The sequence below is a fragment of the Pelodiscus sinensis genome, chromosome 1 (genome assembly GCF_049634645.1).
Source record: "Pelodiscus sinensis isolate JC-2024 chromosome 1, ASM4963464v1, whole genome shotgun sequence".
NCBI lineage: Eukaryota > Metazoa > Chordata > Testudines > Trionychidae > Pelodiscus > Pelodiscus sinensis.
The window spans coordinates 124,221,807-124,242,893 of NC_134711.1; the positions used below are offsets into that span (position 1 = coordinate 124,221,807).

General features: G+C 38.1%; 1 protein-coding gene across 5 annotated transcripts in view; it reads left to right on the forward strand.

Annotated features, from left to right (window-relative positions):
* Positions 1-21,087, forward strand: part of ATXN10 (ataxin 10) — a 159,560-nt gene that overhangs the window by 80,128 nt on the left and 58,345 nt on the right. For 4 of the 5 annotated variants that reach the window (XM_006127756.4, XM_075900001.1, XM_075899998.1 and 1 more), the window contains exons 6-9: positions 2,265-2,345; positions 5,690-5,855; positions 10,038-10,146; positions 12,226-12,395. In XM_006127756.4, coding sequence (XP_006127818.2) covers positions 2,265-2,345; positions 5,690-5,855; positions 10,038-10,146; positions 12,226-12,395 — 526 coding nt within the window. The remainder of the gene's footprint in view (positions 1-2,264; positions 2,346-5,689; positions 5,856-10,037; positions 10,147-12,225; positions 12,396-21,087) is intronic. The other variant, XM_075899999.1, reaches the window with a different exon arrangement.

A 21,087-nucleotide genomic window follows, 5' to 3' on the forward strand; every position in this document is an offset into this window, starting at 1 on the left:
GTTGGGAGTTTATTAAATTACAAGAAAAAGTTTTTAAACCAATACAAGGCTTTACAAGAAACTACACTTCGAGAGGTAAGCTTACCTACCACATGCTCCCAGCAATAGGGCTGAACAAATTTCAGGTCAGCATCATTCTGAGCCAAATAGGCTGGCTTCTTTTGGCCTCTTAAGTGAGAAATGCATGGGAAGAGATGCCTTGGGATATTTTACTCCTTACTTTATAGTCTAGTCCCCCTTTGAAATGGAGTTTCCTGAGAATTATCCTTACATAAAGTTCATTCTTGTTGGATTCATGGAGACTGATGGTGAAAGGTTTTCAGTACTCTTTGCTAAGCTACAGATCTGTTTGTTCCTGCCTCCCTTCCTTCCTAAAGAATGGCCACTTGACCAGCAACTTTGACACCTGGCATCAGTGGCATCATTTTATCCTTTGTATTTCGAGAATCTTGTATACCTAAACTTATGGGGTAAACAAACATTCCAAACCTAATTTCAGCTTTGTAACTGTATATATGTGGCTAGACACATTTTATCATGTTATTGATCAGTAAGCTATTAGTTTTCAAATAATACGTCACAAGGCATATAGTGTTCAAAAGATTGTTACAGTAAAGTGCAAGGTATGATTATAGTGGTGTATTCACTCACTGTGCACGTGCAGAATGGGGATTTAGGTGCCAGACTTCCATTTTTGTCACTGCGAGTTGTGTACTAAAACCATGTAAATTATTCCATTATTGTGTAGATATATGCAGTTGTCATACTTATGACCAGCATTTATGTAAATATACATTAACAGTTATGGGTACTATATCCTAGTCATTTGTTAAATTGCAACATAATCATCTCTGGTACAAGATTCATCTTTCTATTGTGCTTTCTTTTTTTGAGGTGCTAGATTTCTTTACCATTACTTCTGGTCATATGTTTAAGTGTAGCTACAACAAAGTTTAAATGAAGATAGTTTTCTTATTTGTTACTAGTTGCCTTTGTATCTATAGTGGCATTGTTTTCCTCTATTTTGTGCACAAATAATAATAAAAACAGTAACATTATAAAATGGGGCTTCCAACCCCTCCCCCCCATGTTTCTCAGTAAATAGACTGTGAATCATACATTATAAACCCATAGGTGGCATGAGAAATAACATAATTATTAATCTTTAGGACCTTGTACTCTTTGCTCCAGACTTCGTTGAGTTTGTGTTCCAAGCAGACTTTTTATTAAGGCTGGAGCAGTTTCAAGATGCAGTAGATTATCCCTGCAACCTTTTTATGCAAATGGGAGGAGGGAGAGTTGAGAGTAGAGAGAGTTGGCTGCCTTTTTCGTGTCCCTTCTTGTGGGCTTCAAGGTGTCCTGTTTTTGTCACATGACTCAGTCCTAATTATTTTGAATTTGTAATCAAGAGTTGAATAAAATGTACTCTATTTACAGTACATTTAAACATGCAGCATGTTTAAATATATATGTAGCATGCTGTTAGAGCTTCTAGAAAGTTGATTTGAAAATAAACATGTTCAACTGCATTGTTTGCAGATCCAAGAATTTGGATAGTGAATATGGGTGAATTTAGTGAGGTCATCATTTTTACTGTATAGTTGGTACACATAACACTGAATGAGTTAGTGGTACAGGTAAGGCTGATAATCAGGGCATTAGTATACATATAATTGTACCTGTAAATTACTGCTTGGCAGCTTCCAAAAGTTAGTTTCTAATATTGGTTTCAGATCTTCTTTTATGACAGAGATGTTTTCTTTGTAACCTGAGACCAATGATTTACTGCTTTATGTACTGGGAAAAAAAATCAGTTTCCTGCTGTTTGAGTAGTTAATTTTTTTCTTCAAAATTGTATGTAGAACATTTCTCTTGATTATTTGTTACATGAATGGTGTAACAATTTTCAATGTTGGCTTTTTGCTGAGGTCTATAATTACTTGGATTGACATTTTATTACTTTGAACTGTGGTAAGTGTTTTTTTTTTTTTTTTTTTTTTCCCCCTTTTCTATAACTGGAAAAAGATTTGTCCAGCTTTCCTTCAGTTGCTTGAATATATCTGAGTTTGATGCACACTGGTCTGTATTCAGTCAAGGAAGTGTTCTCTAGACGTATCTTTTAGCAGATAAAACTATTATTGTGAAAGGAGCCAATTAAAATTACAAACATCCTAAAGAGTAGTATAAGTGAACCATAGAGTAAATGTGAAATAACTATTTTTTTTGCTGTAAAACCAATAACACATTTTTCTCCCGTTCTTTAGGTTCTTGATTTTTACAGACCATTTGCTGCAATGTCCAGAACTGGTAAAAGTCATGTATGCCAAACTGAGCAATCAAGAAAGGTAACCCCAAAAACCATTGTGGCTTTTAGTATTTAGCATTCCATATACAGTATCCTGTTCACATGATTGAAAAACCGTGTGGTTTCGTAGCTGGCACATCATCTCTAAATACATGTTTCTATGTCAGTAATGGTTTTAAATTGGTTGGTTAACATTACAACTTAGCCACAACTGGCAGTGATTTATGTAGGGTTGCAGAATCCAGGTTGGCGCCATTACTCAGTAAAGAAAAAAAATTAAAGACAAAATTTCATGCTTGTGCCTTGATTTCATAAGAGTACCGCACCCTGCTGCACTTCAGGGTTACATTTGAAATATACTCAGCTGTTCATAGCACAAATAAAAGGAAATCTGATAGACTGGATTTGCTCTGGATGGTGTGTTTGCTTCAGTCTGTTCAGTTGATGCTGGAAATTATTGATGTGTATTTGCTTATGATTATTTAACTTAAGATCTTCATTGTACATTTGAAAACTTCAGTCTTGAAAAAACAAAACAAGTATTTTGCATTTGTAAGGGTTCACATTTTTTACAAGGGATAAAGCCTAAAGTTGATGTAAGGTTAAAATTGTCAACTCTTGAGAATATAAACAACAGGAAGATGGTTTAATTAGAAGAGAGCTTTTGTCTCATAGTCCTGTTCTCTTTTCCTTGCATATTTTTGCCCTTCTTCAAAGTTGCAATTATCCCTCAAATTATCATCAGTGGGACGGAAGCCAAAAGAGTGCCTGCACTAGGTTGACTGCCACCAACTATTGCTTTTGCAGGTGCAAGATGCTCATCTCGTCATTGTTTTCCATGGAACTACTGTCAGACTGCCCTCAGGGAAGATGGCAGTGTCCTGGGCAGTATGACTTAAAAACTGGACAGAGAACTGTGAAAATCTGGGGAAAGGGGAAGGATGGGATGGGTTGAAAACTACAACAGAAAGAGCAAAAATATAGGAGGAGGTTTAGGACAGAAGATGAGGGGTAACGGTTTCTTTGATTTCCTGCTATGTAGATAGCATAAAATGTCAAGTTAAGGTACTTTGATTTCAGCTATGCAATTAATGTAGCTGAAGTTGCGTAGCTTAACTTGACTTTAGCCCACAGTGTAGATGTATCCTCAGTCCTTGTCTTCAAAGGAAACCTGTGCAATACTTTCAAAAGATGGGCCTGCAAGCTTAGTTCCGACCTTTGTTAGATAATAAAAATCATGGAATCAAACATACTAGATTTATGCACTACTGACCATTCTTTGTCCTATTCCTGCAGAAGTGTTAACTTCCCATTTCACCTTGAAATTCTTTTTTGCAGTATGTTACCTCCTTATGCTTAATAATCTATTCTGCCTTGTATTTAGCAGTAGCACTTGGAGTGCTTTCCCCATACCTGAAGAACAGCTCTGTGTAAGCTTAAAAGCTTTTTACCAGACATAGTTGATCCAGTAAAAGATATTACCATGTTGCCGTGTTAGCTGATCGTCTCTTGATATTTTCTGTGCCAAATATCTTTAGTTTACTTTCATAGAGCTTTAGAATGATGTTTTTTCATATTGTCTTTCAAAATACAATTGACATTTATTGGAAAAATGACCGGATTTTAGACTGAGGAGGTTACTGAATTTAATAACCCTCAAGCATATGCATATTCATAGATTTTTCTGGCCCAGTTTATGGGGACTATTATGATCTGACCACATGCATAGCATATATTACATAATTTTCACTCTGAGTAAAACCTAGAATTATCTGTATTTCATATTGAACTGTGGTGGTGGCTCTCATTTTTAACGGTATTGTTTGACAAACCCTAGAAAGCAGCAACAGTCAATGTAATATAGTGCTAACTCTATGGTAGCCATTGCATGAAGTTGCCATGTCCCAGAAAAGGGAACAGTTATTCCCACAGATTTGGAGATGTTTGGCAACTGGCTTCAGATAGTTTGTTATGGACAGAGAAATTTGGTAGGAATGTGTTCCTTTACCTAAGCTTAAGTCGCACACCTATCCTGCGATGGGGCCTCATCAGGTTTATAGTAAAATCTTTGAAGTGATGCTTATGAAAAAACATCTTATCTTGTGATGACTCCGTTTTATCCCCAATGTACTGAGTATAATTTCCTATCACATTAATTAAAAGGATTTTCACAGGCCCCTGAGGTGCTTAAAATCAGCTTCACTGTATTTGTGAGATACTGGGTTTTGTTCAGGAAGAACTTCCTGCCTTTTACCTTAGTCAGTTTTTTGGGTTTAATAAAGTTGTGACCATTCTTTTCCATATGAAAAAAAATCTCTTTTCCACTCATTGTGACAACTCACTTGGCAAATTAAACTGGTGGAGTAGTTCAAATGCAAATTTAATTTGAAATGTCAGTCTCTACATCTGAATTGCAAATATTTCATTCAAAGAAAACTCTAAGCCTGCCCTTGAATGTGTTCAATAAAGAAAATTCTTTCAAGATGAGAGAATGACAGTAGAATCTTACTAATCCCCACTCTCTCCTCAGCAGAAGTTTAATCAGGAGTGCTGAAGTGAGGTGTCATATTATGAAGACTTTTATGTGTAAAGTCCCATTTTTGTATACGAAGTTTGCATTGTGAATTGATATATCAGAAATAAAATTAAAGTATAATTATCAGAGTAAGTGACCAAAGTATCCTTTTGAACAAACAATCTTATTTTGTTCACTTACTTGTTAGTTGACAAAATTTCATAATTTTGAATAGGACTTTTAATGGTTAATGTGGGCTGGAGAATTTCTGCAGCTGATCTAGTGGCTATTTTATTATAGCTACATTAGATAATGACATTTTTCCTAGATTTTTGGTTTTTTTCCCAAGACCCCAAACTTCCCCGCTCAACACAAATTTTTATTTGTAGTTTTCTGTCAGGAAGGAAAGAGTTTGTATATTTATATACACAAAATTAAGTAAAAGTAAAGTGGAAGGCACACTTAAAGGGGTGCTGTCAAGTAGTTTAGGTTGTGTGTGTGTATTTGGTTGAATTAAACACTTTTCTGTTTAAAATTTCCCTTTAAAGTTATTTTATGTTCTTCTCCCCATCCTCTCTAATTTTGTGGGATGTGCAATAACAGGAGCGTTGTCAAGCACAAAAGCAGAAAGTCGGTTTGACTAGCTCTTTCTGCCTAGACTGTCTTGGTTGAAAGGTGTACAAAAATTTACCAGAACATCTGGTGAAAGTTAATTGCTGTCTAAAGCTCCTTTGCAGATCAGACATGATAGTACCAGAGGTGAATTTACTAGATAAAGTTTTTAACTTTTCATTTACTCTATTAGTTTTAGTTGGCTTTGTAAATTTAGTTAATAAGATTATGTATTTGTTTATTCATTTTAATTTCAGGATTACTTTGCTAGAACTGATAATGGCCAAAATAAGTGAGAACAATTCAATGACCAATGATGAAATGGCTGTACTCCTGAAAGATGCAGAGTTTTTTGCAAGCTGTTTCCAGGAGAAATGTCATGATGTACTCAAATTAACTTCTGCTACAAAGACTGAAGATGAGGTAAGACTTCAGGAGCACTGTTAGAATGTGAAGTGGCTAGTATGTGTTGGTTCAGATATGCTAAGAAGGCCTTCGCTGTCTTGAAGTAGGAATTTCTGCTTATCTAGTTTTTCTGTATTGGTTAGTGGAGGATTTCACTTTCAGCTTTCCAAGTGTGAAGGCATAACTCTGACCCATCTCCAGAAGTAAAGACATCAATAACCCCCATAGCTGTAATGGTATAATTTTCTTCGTATTCTCAAACTTCCTTTGGATGATGAAACAGCAGTAGAGATCACAAGATTTTCAGTTTTTCTTAAGTCTCAACATACTGCGGCACAGTAGATTGCCTCTACTGAGATATGGGATGAAATTCCTCAGAAGATCTTTCACTCCTATGTGAAGTTGACTAAAAAAATCAGTGCTTCCAGACAATAATGTTTTACTCAACATTATGAGCCGCGTTAGTGGAAAATTGTTATTTTTTTGGTCATTTTTAGTTTTAGTTGGAAGTCTTTGTTCTAGTTTTACTAAGGTCTGTGCCTATTTATTTTTTGATTGTGAATTTTATTACAGTCAAATAGTCTTAGTCAAAATAGTTACCCTGGAAGCCAAAATAAATTTGCTGAACAAAAATAGCATTTTTTACTAGTTTTTTAAATTGGTTTGAAACAAAAATAGATGGAGTTGTAATCTTGTTATCTTGTTGTTCGACAAAAATGTCTGAACTAGATAACAAATTGAATAAGATAATTTAATTACAAATTAAATAGGATAAGTATAAAATGTAGACATTTAAAAATTAGTGAATTTTAAAAATGCACTTGGCTAATTATATAGATAATGTTTCATATTGTAATGTAAAATTTAGCTTTTGGGTAGGTTTTTTTTTTTTTCCTTCTTGTGCCGAGGAGGGAGGCGCGTACAAGAGAGTCTCTTCAGCGTTGTCATGCCCCGTAGTGTATGCTAAGAAGGCCTTTGCTGTCTTGAAGTAGGAATCTCTGCTAATCTAGTTTTTCTGTATTGGTTAGTGGAGGATTTCACTTTCAACTTTCCAAGTGTGAAGGCATAACTCTGACCCATCTCCAGAAATACAAACATCAATAACCACCATGTCTGTAATACCCCATGACAGTAATAGGTAATGATTATAAAATATACCTATTACAGGGAAAATCAATACTATGTCTGTCTTACATATTCTCACCTTGTCCATGGAATGCCAATTGGTATTGACCTCAATCTGGGTGTCTCTGACCTTCAGCTAGCTTTTTAGTGCTTTTTTTTTTAATGCAAAACACCTGAAAAACCTTGTATCCTGTGAAGAGTGGAGGGAAAATGCTTACCAAGCTTACATTTAACAAAACACTTTAACTGTTACATGAGAACTCAAGAAAGTAGTATGTGACATCTCATGGTACAGTTATCTTTAACTTGCTAACTTCAGTTACTTCTACTCACAGAAAATGAAGAAGCCTGTTTAAAAAAGACTAAAGATCTAAACTTGGAAATGGCAAACTTTTTTTTACAAGTCATAACCCACTTCTTTCCAGCAGGAGGAGCACCATACTATGTCAAAATTTTGTTTTCCAGTATAATACTGTAGTTGGAATAAAAAGTACCTTGTAACTATTAAAATTAAAGCAGTTTGTAGTATCATTGTTTTAAACAGTCTTTAGGAACAAGCTTCTGTAATAAGTCTAGTTAAAATGCAAATGAAAAAGCATGCGTTTTTACATTACTATTAAACTGCATTTTAGCTGTCTGAAACATGTTAGCATATTTGTAGTGTTCAAGAATTAAAGATATTCTAAGCGTTTTGTGTTATATGTGGGAAACCTTGTTTATAATGCTCTCAGATATCCCTCTGAGAGAAGAGGGTTTTGAGTGGATAGCAAAACTAAGAATGGGAGAAAGGTATCCTACAGCATTCCTTTCCAGTCTATCCGAGAAGAATTTGAAGTTGGACTACTTTTAGAGAAGTGAAAGAACTTAATTGAGTACTACCAGAAAAGATGGCAACTTAAAATTAAATTGAAGGAAAGAATACTGAGAAGAGATTTCCATCCAACTTCTTCGTCCTATTTGGTAGTTTTCCAAGTATTCTATGTTTTCAGTTATTTAAAACAACAACAACAACAACAAAACCACACTTCCTTTTAGTCTGCTCATATTTAAGGTAAGAGAGACAATCTATCATAGCAGATTGCCCTATCTTGCAGTACAATTCAGTCCTCCTTGGATATAAACACAAAAATCACTATCCGTATACTAAACCCATTAGTTTTGGAGACATGTAGATAATTTACTGTCCTGGAATTTAAGTTGCCAATAACTGAATAAAAGAAAAGGATTGGCAAGAATAGTGAAGAATAGGGTAGTATGATTTTACAAGTGCAGTAATGGGATTGTGCCTGCAAAGAATCTAAGTATTTTTCTTTAGATGATGTCATCTTCCACAGACAACATACGATTGATCCCAAGCCAATTAGAAGTTGACATTATGCACCTGCTCCATAGCTAACATAAATTATTTTAAGTAGTTGATAAGCCTGTTTTTTAGCCCTTTCACTCTTCCATCAGTTTCTAGCTCACATATCCCCTTAATAGGAATGTCCCTCAAATTTGTATGACTGACTTTGTTCATGGCTAGAGAGGATTTTTCTCTGTTGGGAAACTTACTCAAATTCAGTAAAGTTAATTTATTTACCAACCTTTTTTTGTTCCAATTTTTCAAAATATTCACAATTAATTTTGGCTAGTCTGATCTCCAAAATAAATTGCACTACAAATGCCACAGTTTTGTTTTATTGGTCTTGTCTGGGAGGATGGAGTGTGTTGGAGCTGAAGGGTTTACTTCTATACAAAGTGTTCTTTCTACAGATAAGCAGAGCAAAGATAAATGTTAATCTTGTATAAAAATGACATGTTCCTCCTACCAGGCCTTCCTATAGCAATTGGTAGCCTGAGCCATAGGATGAAATAGTACATGGTAGGTGACATGCAGAGGGACATGACTACATGACAATAAAAAGAACTAATGGGGAATAATTTTCCCTTTCATTTCTACGTGAGCTAACTGAATCTTGAATCTGGCAGGCAGACATATGCAAGTGCTGTGTGCATGTTGACTGACAGGAGTGGGGAAAACACCATCAAGATAGCATAGAGAGTAAAGGTAGGTGACGGGATATCTTTTTGTGAAAGAGACAGCAAGCCTTTGAATTTGCACAGAGATGGAAAGCTTGACTCCTTCATCGACAAAAGTTGGTCCAATTAAAGATATTTCTTCACCTACCTGGCCTCTCTAATATTCTGGGACTAACACAACTTTAGCAACACTGCAAACAGTGATATAAAAATCTGTTATATTTTGCTACTGGTTTAGGCCAACAGGAAATTACATCCTGTCCAGAGTAAGGTGGAAGTAATTGTAACTCAGAGATTGTCTGTCATTCCATCTCCAAGCAGCTACTCCTGAAGTGTTTGCAGCTTATGCATTGCCCTTTACATAGGCCTATGACTAAAGTCCACCTAAGTAGTGAGAGTCTGTACCAAGTCCACCTAAGTAGTGAGAGTCTGTACCAAGAAATAGTTCTCTGGCTCAATAAACAATATGCAAATAAGACTGTCTTTCCAGAATACTGCATCTATAGTCCAAATGCTTGTTTACCCAAGAATAATGTAAATTCTCGCAGGCAGAGTTCATTCAACCACACAATTATATAGGATTTTTGCGGATAACAAATTGGTGTCTTGCAGGGCACATTTGTGTCTTTAAAGTGGGACACTCACATTGGGTAAACTCAAAGAAAAAACATTTATACAGACGTGATTTTCTCAACTTATAATTTTCTGTATTTCTATTGTTGGAAGATACTGTGTTTTTAATAAAAACGTTATTCCTTATGGCTTCGTTTTGCTTTCTCTTCAATTTTCATGGAAACTGCAATACTGTGTTTAACAATAGTCTGTAGAGAGGAAATTATTGTATTTTAATATATTAATTGTGGTTATTGGGAAGAAGTGTTTGTTCATATATATTGATAATGAAAATGTAATCTTTAACAGTTTCCAGAGAAAGCAGTGGAAAACTAGTGAATGGTCATGGTGCCATATGTTTCTGATAATTCATACTTCTCTGATCCTAAATTCATGTTTTTGAACAATATATTTCATGTTCATGTTGCCTTTGTTTTACAGGAAGCAATAGTTACAATTCGACTTCTTGATGTTCTTTGTGAAATGACCTCAAATAATGAACAACTGGAACATCTACAAACTTATCCTGGTTTGCTTGAGACAACTGTGGGTGAGTTGTTGTTAAATGCTACAGCTTTCCAACTACTGGTTGTTTTCAAAACTGCCTTGCACTGTATATGACAATGAGTTTTTCACAATTAGTAGTAATCATGATTGACATTTTAATAAAATAAATAAGAGCAGTGAATTATTAATCTACATTTTCAGATGTTTTGTCTCTGAAATTTCTTCTGCTTTTCTTACTCAGGGTACGTCTAGACTACAGGGTTTTGTCGACAGAAGTTTTGTCGATAGATACTGTCGACAAAGCTTCCGTCAACAAAGAGCGTCTAGACTACATTCAGTTCTGTCAACAAAGCAAGCTGCTTTGTCGACGAAACCCTGTAGAACTCTGTCGACAGAAGACGTTATGCCTCGTAAAATGAGGTTTACCAGCGTCGACAAAACTGCTGAGTTCTGTCGACGTTATGTCGACAGAACTCAGCGGTAGTGTAGACGCAGGTATAGTTTTGTCGACAAAACTCTGTAGTCTAGACACACCCTCAGACTGCAGTTATCTCTGTTTCCCCAACAGAACCTTTATCCATTTCTCAAGAGCACTATTTGTATGGCATGAGTTTATAAAGGACAACTACTTAATTTTCTTCCAATGTCTGATTATGTGTTTAATGAATTCCTCCAAAAATGAAATAGTAATTTTTCATCTGTCACTTACTCAGTACTTAAAAGCCAAAATAAAGAATACAGTAAAAGTTCCCATTAATCAAATTGTTATTTTAAAGCTTAGTTTGAAACAAGCTTGCCCATAAAAGTAATATATTAAGGTATTCTAAACGTCCTTTGGGATTGCTCCTGTGCTGTTCCTAAACTTAGTGACAGCTGACCTTTTTGATTAAATTCAAATACATAATTTGCTAGATCCATTGAGTAAGGGATGTATATCTTCAAGAATCACAAAATACATACTTGTACTTAAAAGATGCTTAACTGCACAGAAGGGTTGGAGATCAATACAGCAGTTAGTATACCAATACTTTGTTTTGCTAGAGGTTAAGCCTCTCTAGTCTGGCACCTGACGGCTGCTGAACCAGTGAATTTGTTGAACCATGGGATGTCAATATTGTGTAGCAGCATTACTAACACTTTGGCTGTTTACTGGGCTCTTAAAAGACACTTAACTCTAATTTATCTCTAAATAACAGAACACTGACAGCTAGGACTTGTGGCTGTAAACAAACTTTATGGATCCATGGGAAAGTTGTCCATACTCATAAGTGGATATTCCACAAACTATAAAATCATGCTGGACCACAGATGTTGCCAGACTAGAGAGATTCAACCTGTTGCTGCTTTCAGCCTGATTTTTCTGCTTCCATGTCACTAATTAAACATAGGTACAGACTAGAACATTGCAACCATGTGTGATTCTTTATATTTTTCAGGCATTGCTAGCCAGTATAATTACAGCAATAGATCCTGTTCTCTGTAAAAGTTTGTTTCTTAGGCCAAAAATAACAATGTTAATTTCAGAATTTGTTGTTTTTGTTGTCAGTATTTTGAGGCAAAGCCTCAACGTTTCAGAGAAATTTCAGCTTTGAAACAGTTGTAAACTGAGCACTAGGAAGGGATAGCAACAATAAAAGTGCTGAATCATCAGCCTCTGATGACTCTGATGATGCCTTTGTGGAAAATTGGACTCAGCATTATGACTCTGTCCGAATTATAAAATCGAGTAAGTGAGTGAAGCTTCAACCCTGTTTTAACCGAACCCTAGTCCAAAAATTAAAAGCAAACAAACAAAATTGGGAAACTGATGTTCTTTCACCATTCTCCAAAAATCTAAATTGTATATGAAAATAAATAGCACTACTCTATCAAAAACAGTGATATTCCTAATGTGTATCAGAAGGGTAGCCCTGTTAGCCTGGATCTGCAAAAGCAATGAGGGGTCCTGCGGCACCTTCTAGGCTAACAGTTTTATTGGAGCATAAGCTTTCATGGGCAAGGAAGTGAGTCTTTGCCCACGAAAGCTTATGCTCCAATAAATCTGTTAGTCTATAAGGTGCCGCAGGACTCCTCATTCCTAATATGGTAATTTATTAAAATGGCTATTTGTTTCCTTATGTAGATACTTTGCGGCTAACTCATCTGGCTGGGAAACAGACTACAAATATCTTCACTGCCACACATTCTGTGACTGGGGAGGCAGAAATTTCACATCCAGCTGTCGGTTTTAAATCACACCTCATTCGTTTGATTGGAAATTTGTGTTACAAGAATAAGGAAAACCAAGACAAGGTATGATTGAGTCCCTATAGTTTCTTGCATGTTCAGAAACACATGTAAATTTGGTTAATTATTAAATAATTTAGTTAATCTACAGTACAGACTAAAATTAGCATTTGGGAGGGCAAAAGCAGAAATGTTGCTAAACGGCTTTCCAATTATAAGAAAATATCCACATTGCATAATTACCATAATAAGTCTTTTGTGTGTGTGCGTGTTTAATATGTTTTACTTGAACTTTTTCCTTGTGCTTTCTGTCTGTCTGTGTCAATCAAAGCCAATGTTTAGTAATTCCCAACACTTTCACATCTGTAAGTTTAAAACAGCTGATTTTAACAAACAAGCAAAAATCAAATTAAGGTGACCTCTCTATTGCGCCTCTCTCTCCTAAAACGTTCCTCCCTTTTTGAGGTACAAGTACGTCCACATACCTCCTCACATTGAATCCTCTGATTCTGTTGCAGAGACAGTCCCACATTGGGGAAAAATTAGCTACAAAAGTGTGAGGACAGCTGTCTACTTTTAATCATTAAATCCTCTTCTGAATGTGTTTAAGATGTGGTTTTCTTCCAGACATGACCCTGCTTTTCTTGCAGTGTGCAAGTAGGCCTTTTGTGAAAAACATTACAATGCTTAAAATGCATTGTTGTAAACCTTTCCACAATTGGGCAGATTACATTGTAATGTAAGGGCTCCTCAGTATACTACTTTATACCAGCATTGTTCAAAACTATAGGAAATCAAGTGGATTATTCTTTCTACCTGGGCTAACCAACGTTGTAGAATGTATTATAGAGGCTTCAGCAAAGCCGAGTTTTTAAAATTCCTCTCTAGTGCTTACTTGAAAGAGTCTTTAGTTTATGAAAGTTGCAGAAATGTTAGTATTTTCCTGGGAAATGTTTTCCTTTTTGTTCCTGCTTTTGTCCCCCTCCTTTTCTAAAGGACCATGGTGTCATGGTAGCCTTTCCTCTAGGCTAGAGGGCAAGAGGTAACCATTTCTTAGGATCAGTCAGAGGGCTTTGGTTGATCAAACCCTGGATTGTTTCCTTTATTTCAATATTGTCTTAGATAAAGTTAAAGGGTATGTGAGAGAATTTCCAGAAAAGTAATAAATGGTATAGAAAATAAAAAGCATGAGATAATGGCTAGCTTAAAAGACTAGTAGTAGAATATAGAGCACTTTACGTTCATCAGCCATTCAAATCCGATCAATGTCAGCAGGGACTGTAGCTGTTGTTATAGCTATTACTCATGAGCGTTCCATGTGAGATGTGCTAATCCAGGGGTTCCCAAACTTTTTGACATGGGGACCAGTAAATCCATTCACGAACTTTTGGAGGACCAGTAATGTTCGTTTGCATATTCATTAATCAAATGATGAATGTTCAAATAAGTTGTTTCTGGTCCTCCCCAAACTCCTAGTGCCATCTTTAGCAAAGCTTTTGATATAGTCACCCATAATGTTCTTGCCAACAAGTTAAGGAATATGGACTGTAAGACAGACAGAAAGCTGGTTAGACCAGGGTTTCCCAAACTTTTTACTTTAGTTGGAACCCTTTATTTTCCAATACTGCTGTTTGCAGCCCAAAAATATAAACACATAAAAAACAAACTGAGAAAATACCAGACATATAACATGTCTGGTATTTTCTCATTAGGTAAATTGTATTATTACTAGATGTATCAGTTTGTAGCTTCGAACTGCCTGGCTGGTAAATGTGCTCAGGCTGCATGAGTGTGTCTACCAGCCAGACAGTTTGCAACTACTCGGGGGGGGTAGGGGGGTGTGGGGGGGACAATAGAATCCCCGGGCCGGACTAACTCATGCTTTGTGCTTTGTGTGGGGAGAGGGGGGAACAGGGGCAGCGTCCCAAGATCTACATATGGCCGGGTCAGTCCCACTCCCCGCAGGCCGATTTATTCCTCCCCCCCTGCTGCGCCTCTGGCCAGCCCCACTTCCCCCAACCCCCTCCCGGGCAGCCAGTTCTCCCCTGCTTCTCCTCCCAATCTCCCTTAGCCAGCCCCGCTGCCCGCATCCAGCCCTCCTACTGGCGGCCACTTCTTCTCCACCCCCCCATCTTCCCCGGCCAGCTCCCTGCCCCCAACATCGCACCCCCTGGCAGCCCTGCCTCCACCAGCCCCCCCAATCTCCCCAGCCTGCTCCGATTCCCCTATCCAGTGCTGCTTCTGGTGGCCAGCTCTCCCCTCCTCCTCACCCCAGAATCCCCTGGCACCTGCACCTTCCCTTAGCCCTGCACTCTCCTGGTGCCTCTCCTTCCCTTATTGCCCCTGCCCCCTTTGCCCTCTCTTTCCCTGATGCCCACCCCCTCAGCACTCACTGCCCCATCCCCTCCTGCCCCTCTGTGCCCTCACACATGAATTGCTCCATCCCCACCTCTCTCATGCCCACCCCTTCTTTCAAGCCTTTTTCCAGCACCTCCTCCTCCAGCCCACAATGCCCTTCCCCTCTCCTCTCCCAGCATCACCCTGTTCCCCCTCCCACTGATACCTCCCCTCCTGCCCTTTCCCCCATTGTCTGCACTTGGCCCCCTGGCATTTGTCTCTCTCTCTCCTGCACCCTGTCCCTTGGGGCCTTCCCCTCCCAAGGCCCCTTCTCCTTCCACTCCTCCTGCTCTGCGCAAGCCTGCTGTTGCTGCTGCCTCCTCGCCTCCGCCCAAGCCCGTTCCCTACCTTCAGCCTTCTACATTGCGGGGCCAGAGGCCGCTGGAGCCAGCGTGGCCCCGCCATGGTCCTCCAAAGACTTTTAAAATCCTGGGCCGTGACGTCACGTCACGCCCCGGTGTCCTCCCCGCCCACGTGCAAGGCCGCAGGTGGGCACCAGCAGGTGGTGAGGAGGAGCCGTGCACGGCGGGGATGCTCTGGGGGCGGGGTGGGAGGACGCGCTGGGGGAGGGGGGAAACCCGCACGCGCTCCCGCATCCACTCCAGGTAGAGCCGGGAGGGAGACCCAGCTCCACATATCGGTGGAGCAGGGCCCCTGGCTCTGTAATTCGCCGGCACTTACGGGTTCAGGGGCGCGGGGCCCAAATCGGCCTAAGGCTGGTGCTGCCGGACCGCGGCCCATAGTTTAGGAGATGCTGCGCTAATCTAATTCCACATTGCCAACTGGAGTCTCTGAACTGTTACTTGGACTGTTTGTACCTGGTCCTTCACTTCCTGTTTTGAGGTCATAATTTCAGGTTCTCTAACCTGTGTAGAGGAATTAGTTTTTCCATTGCTGTTATGCTGTTTGGCTGGGAGCAATATCAAAGCAACAGTACACTGAACAACTAATCAAAGGCAGTTTCCTTGGAAATGCCTGTATTTCAAATTGGGGGTTCCGTTGTTTGAAGAGACACTTTCGCACCAGCTCTCGTTGCTAAATGGTGGTTTGTAGTAAGTTCTATGTATGGACAATGAGAGCTGGTGCGAACAGGGCCGGGGCTAAGTGGATTGTTGTGACTCAAGTCAGAATCTGCCTCCATATTTCCTCTTGCTCTATGGGAGACAGACTCTTTTCACCAGCACCTCTACCTGGCACAGAATGTATGTGCCAGTGTGCTGTTGCAGCTTTGCTGCCTGGTGGATTGGGGGCAGAGCTGAAGCATTGCCCCTCTTCTCACGCTGGGCACTGGGGTAGGTAGTGACTGCAGAAACTACTTCACCCCATCTTCTCATCTGCCATGCAAGAAGCTAGCACAAAGAATTAAAGGATTGATTTGCATTGGCAATGGTGGAAGATTTGAAGACAGTGCTTCTACTGTTAATTACCACTGTTACTTTGATGCATCTGCATCGTGCATTAAAACTGTAGCCTACTTATCAGAAAGTTTATTTTCCTCCCTCCATTGTGGAGAAAAGCATGGTGTTAAACCTGTGGTGGTATCTTGATGGAAGCCTTTTGGGGCTTGCACTTAGGAATGCATTGTTTACATCTCTCCTTCCTCATATTTTAGTTTTGCTATTGTGATAAGTTCTTAAGACAGAAAAATGAGAGGTTTAAGTTGTAAAATGAGATGTGATTATTAAAGCAGGTTGTTGGCAAGCTAGCTACCCTAATTATATTTTTTTGAAGCTGTGTAGGTGAAGTACGGCAAGAGAAAAGTCTCGGACCACAACTGCAGTTCAGACCACTTTAAAATGTGGCTGTGTGATGAATGTAGGTGTTGTCTGATGTTAATATGAATATATATATTCTTTTTTTACTCAGTGCTAGTGGAGCTTGAGTAGCAAGAGATACATACAAAGTTCAAACCTGTACAAGGAGTGAGAACTCCTTTTTCACCTAAAGAGTGTGGAACTTGACATCCTCTTGTCCCCTGCGGCAGGGAAGGGACGCTGTCAGAAACTGGAATATCTAAGACACCAGGGAGCAGGCCAATTGTCTCCACTCTGAGATTGGCATAGAAATCTCTCTTCAAAGGGGAACCTTACAAGAGCCATCTTATTTGGGTGTGTTTTTGCTTTGTATTTTGTGTTTCACGGGATGTGGCTGTGTGTGTAACTTATGGGGAGGTTGTGAGAAAGGAAGAGGAGTGCTTGGGAAGACCAAGGACTTTAAGAGATGTTTGACAGGCAGGTTGGACGTATGGGAAGCGAGTCTGTTCTACAAAGAGAAAATTGAGAATAAATTATTTTTAACTGTTGCTTTTATCTTTTATATTATACCACCTTTGGGGTAAGGGTTGTCCTCTGCTTATACAGTGCAGCCCCAGTCCTGGTTTGGGTCTAGGGAACTACTGGAATAGAAATAATTGTTGTTTTGTTTTGTTTTTTTAACCCCAGCTTCATAGTAGCACTGAAGAGAACAGCCAAATTCAATGGTTGCTTATAGTTAGAAAGTTCTCTGCGTCCTGAGTACAACTTCCTTGACACCAAGAATATGGTACTAAGGAAAGTTGGTCTCTTAAAAATGGAAGTCTTCTGTTCAGGAAAGGTACAAGAACATTATGGATAGTAACTACAATAAAACCTGTGTTAGCCGGCATGCTTGGGGATTAAGGCATTCCCAGTTATCTAAAAATTCCGGTTGTTTGAGGGTCCCATCAACCTAGGAAAAACAAATGTAGAATAATAGTAAAACTCAAGTTTTTGTTATTGGTAGTTTTGTAGTCCGAGGCAGTTGGTCTCACATTTCTATTTTGAATAAAAGATGATTAGTGCTTCTTAAATAAAAAGTTGTTAAGCCAATCATGGTAAACCAAGCCAGGCCTGTGTGCCTGAAGATATGACACTATTGTGGCTTGGAGGCAATGCCAGTTAACAAATTTTCTGGTTAACAGAGTGCCGGATAACAAAGGTTTCATTGTATTTATCTTCATAAACTTTACCCAGCCGGTTTTCAAGGACATCATCTAAAGCATATCAGAGCAGTCCATTCTCCAACTTTTAAATAAATAAAACTTCCATTTAATTCTTTCTTCTCTGTTTAGTGCAGAGTTCTGTGTTGTAAACACCATTGTGTGCTCTTTTGTTTGCGAAGATATATTTATTTTAAAGGGGGAATCTGTATCTCAAATAGATGTCTTTTGTTTGGGCATTCCAAAGAGCGATTGACAATGAGCATCATAAGCAGCATGTCAGTATTAAAAAAAAAAAAAAAAGCCAATAATGAATGTTTTACTTTTCAGTAAAAATTTTCTGACCAGTTCTAATCAATATGCCAATAAAAATATATCTATTACTAAAAGTAGTACTTGGCAACGGTGTCTGGCCATACCTACTTGCATGGGAATACTCTAATTTTGCAAATAGCTCTTTCCATAGAAATAAATATGTACATTTTCTGTTTCAGAGGAAAGATTGATTGAAGATCATAGGTTCTGAATTTTGAGAGGCACAACATTTTACGCTTGCAGCTGACAATAATGCTTTCCTAAATTTAACTTATTCATTAAGTCAGAGTAGAAGAAGAGTATGCTTGTGTGAATAGAAAAAAATACTTCAGGTGCAACTTTTGTAAGGTGTAAACTTGAAAACAATTTTTTTCAAAAAAATTGTTGGCTTCGTTTAATACAACAGTTTTAATATTTTTTATAATATTGTTGGCTTTTGAAAAGTCTACCTGGCTGATCTGAACGCTGTTCAACTTGAAAATATGAGCAAGATCTGACTAGTTTAGAATTCCTCTTTTATGTAATATAATCCTAGTTTTTTTAAGTCAAAATTCATAAATCAAGCTGTCATCATTAGTCTGTTTAACTTACTATTCCTGTTATTGTTAATAAAATTAAATTCCTAAGTAGACAATACATACCTCCTTGTTTAATTTTTTTATTAACTAGAGGTTATAATTTTTACTCTCAAATATTCTGAGTAATCAGAAATTACTCTTAGCTGGGTTAACTGCATCTGTCTCTCAAGTTTATATTAGCTAAAAAAGGCAGTGTATGCATTCTGTATTGTTCAGTTCATTTAACTGACTTTATACTTAATTGCAGGCTAGGCCTTACAAGTGTAAAGGAAGGTACGCAAGAAGTTAAATGACATTAATTATAAGACATTGTGTGCGTGAGACCGCACAACATAATTTTATTGATATTACTAAAGGAAAAAAAATTACAATGCATATTGCAATCCCTGTTAAATTACACATATACCACCACACCAGCACAGAACTGTTAATGCTACTACTTTTTCACAATGTATTGCACTTTTATGCCCTGATATTTGTATTTTTGTCTGATATTTGTAACAAGTAGTTTTTAAGTGTGGTGAAACTTAGGAAGTAAGCAAGACAAATCAGAATCCAGAAAAGGGAACCGTAATCTGGGAGGTTTGAGAGCCACTGAACTACAGTATCAGTTTTGTGGGGTGTTTTTTTTGTTTGTTTTTGTGTGTGGCTTGATATATTAGTTTTGGCAATCCCCGAGTTACTAAAGTTTCTTGGTGTGTATTTTATGAGGAACCCAAAGGTTTGTAAATCTAGGTACACATTAAAAATAATGGAGAATTTCTATATTACCTAATTTCAGGACTTGGCCATCACTTTTTATGAATACAATCTAAAAATAACCATTTAAGATGATGTCATGGAAAACAAGCCAAAATCTTATTGAAATAATTCTGTTTGCAGAGAAGTGCAACATAATATGTTGTGAATCCAATTTATTATGTTAACTGCATGTTGCAGAGTGCACAGGTTCATCATGAAGAGTAAGGGGAAGAGACTAATTAGGATGGTGGTTTCTTGGGGGAAACTTGTTCTTTTTCATGCTGCTGATTATCATGTTTTAAACCACTGTACATATGCAATAAATTCAGGTATTAATTGTAAAAATCTCACCTCCTACTAGAATCTTTGAAAATCCCAGTCTGCCTCAATACTGCTAAAAGGAATCTAACTAGGTTAGTTGCCTAATTCTGATTTAATTTAGTGGGATTTAAAGAGTCAAACTCCATCTCTCCTCTATCCTTTCACACCCCAAGTGCTCCAGGACTTCAATTACTAGAGGGTCATAACTTGAAATACCCTTTCTAAGAAATAGTTCTAATGGCCACTTTGATATTCTTATTTTCACTCACTCACTCACTCACTCACTCACTCACTCACTCACTCACTCACTCACTCACTCAAAATTAGGAGCAATATATGAACTGAAGTGTACAAGAGAATACCAATAGCATTTAGCTATTGAAAAGGAGGTGGCAGAGGGGGGAAAAAACTAAAGACAAGATGTGGAATTGCATTTGCGTATTGAGATGGAATCTATTGTATTGAATTTTTGTCATTAGTTGATGTAATGTATTAACTTCTGAGCATTCATCACTGACTCTCAGTTCAGTGTGGTACTTCCCATCTGGAAGATGGTACTGTTCATTTATATGGGACCTGCAGTAGTTTGAGGTCATTTCATTGCTCTTTAAAAATAAAAAGTGTTTTTTCTCTTAATATGTATGAGAATAGGGAAACTTTACAGTGTTTGGTCACCAGACACCAAAAGTCTGTTTACTAAGGGGAGATGAGGTGGGGGTGAGGAGGAACCAGGCCATTATGCTGTGCCAGCCCCTGCTCAGTTGAGACCACCTGCATCTTGTAGGTGGGCAGGCTCAGTGGCAGGGGCTCCAGTTCCTCTTCCAGCCCCAGAGCAGAGTGAGGCAAGCTGGTGGCAAGAGGGAGGTTGAGAGGATGGATCAATGAGAGAGGAGGAAAGGGGAGATTAGTAAACAACTGGGGAGTGGTGGGATGGAATGAGAAGAGGGCAGGCCCTCTGGGAAGAGGCAGATTTTGAGAAAGAGAGGGCGGAGTTTAGGTGCTCCTGCTTTAGTGTCCAATTTTTAGAAAATAGAAAGTTGGCAATCCTAACATCACCCCACAAGCAAACATTGATGGAGCCTGTCCACTACGTGTGTGTCTCAGATAATCTGTTTTGATCTTTTAGAATACTGGGTTTATTGCTTGCAGGGAAAAAAAGTTACAGCACTACAAAAGGCAAACTTTTTTTTTTAAAAGTAAGAATTAAAAGCTAGTATCTGTATTTTTGAAGTCATATTCTGCTGAAATTTTATTTCAAATCATAAACCAAAGGTTCCAGCAAGTACTTAACTTTTTAAAATAAATGAAAGGCTCCAGTGAGAGCTGAGGCAGTTTTGAATCCAAAGATTTTACAAATGTCGCAACATTTCAGTTATTAATCTTCTCACTTGTAAAATGGCTTACTCATAAAATAATAGAAATAAAAGTGACTATATCTGCGGCAGTGCAT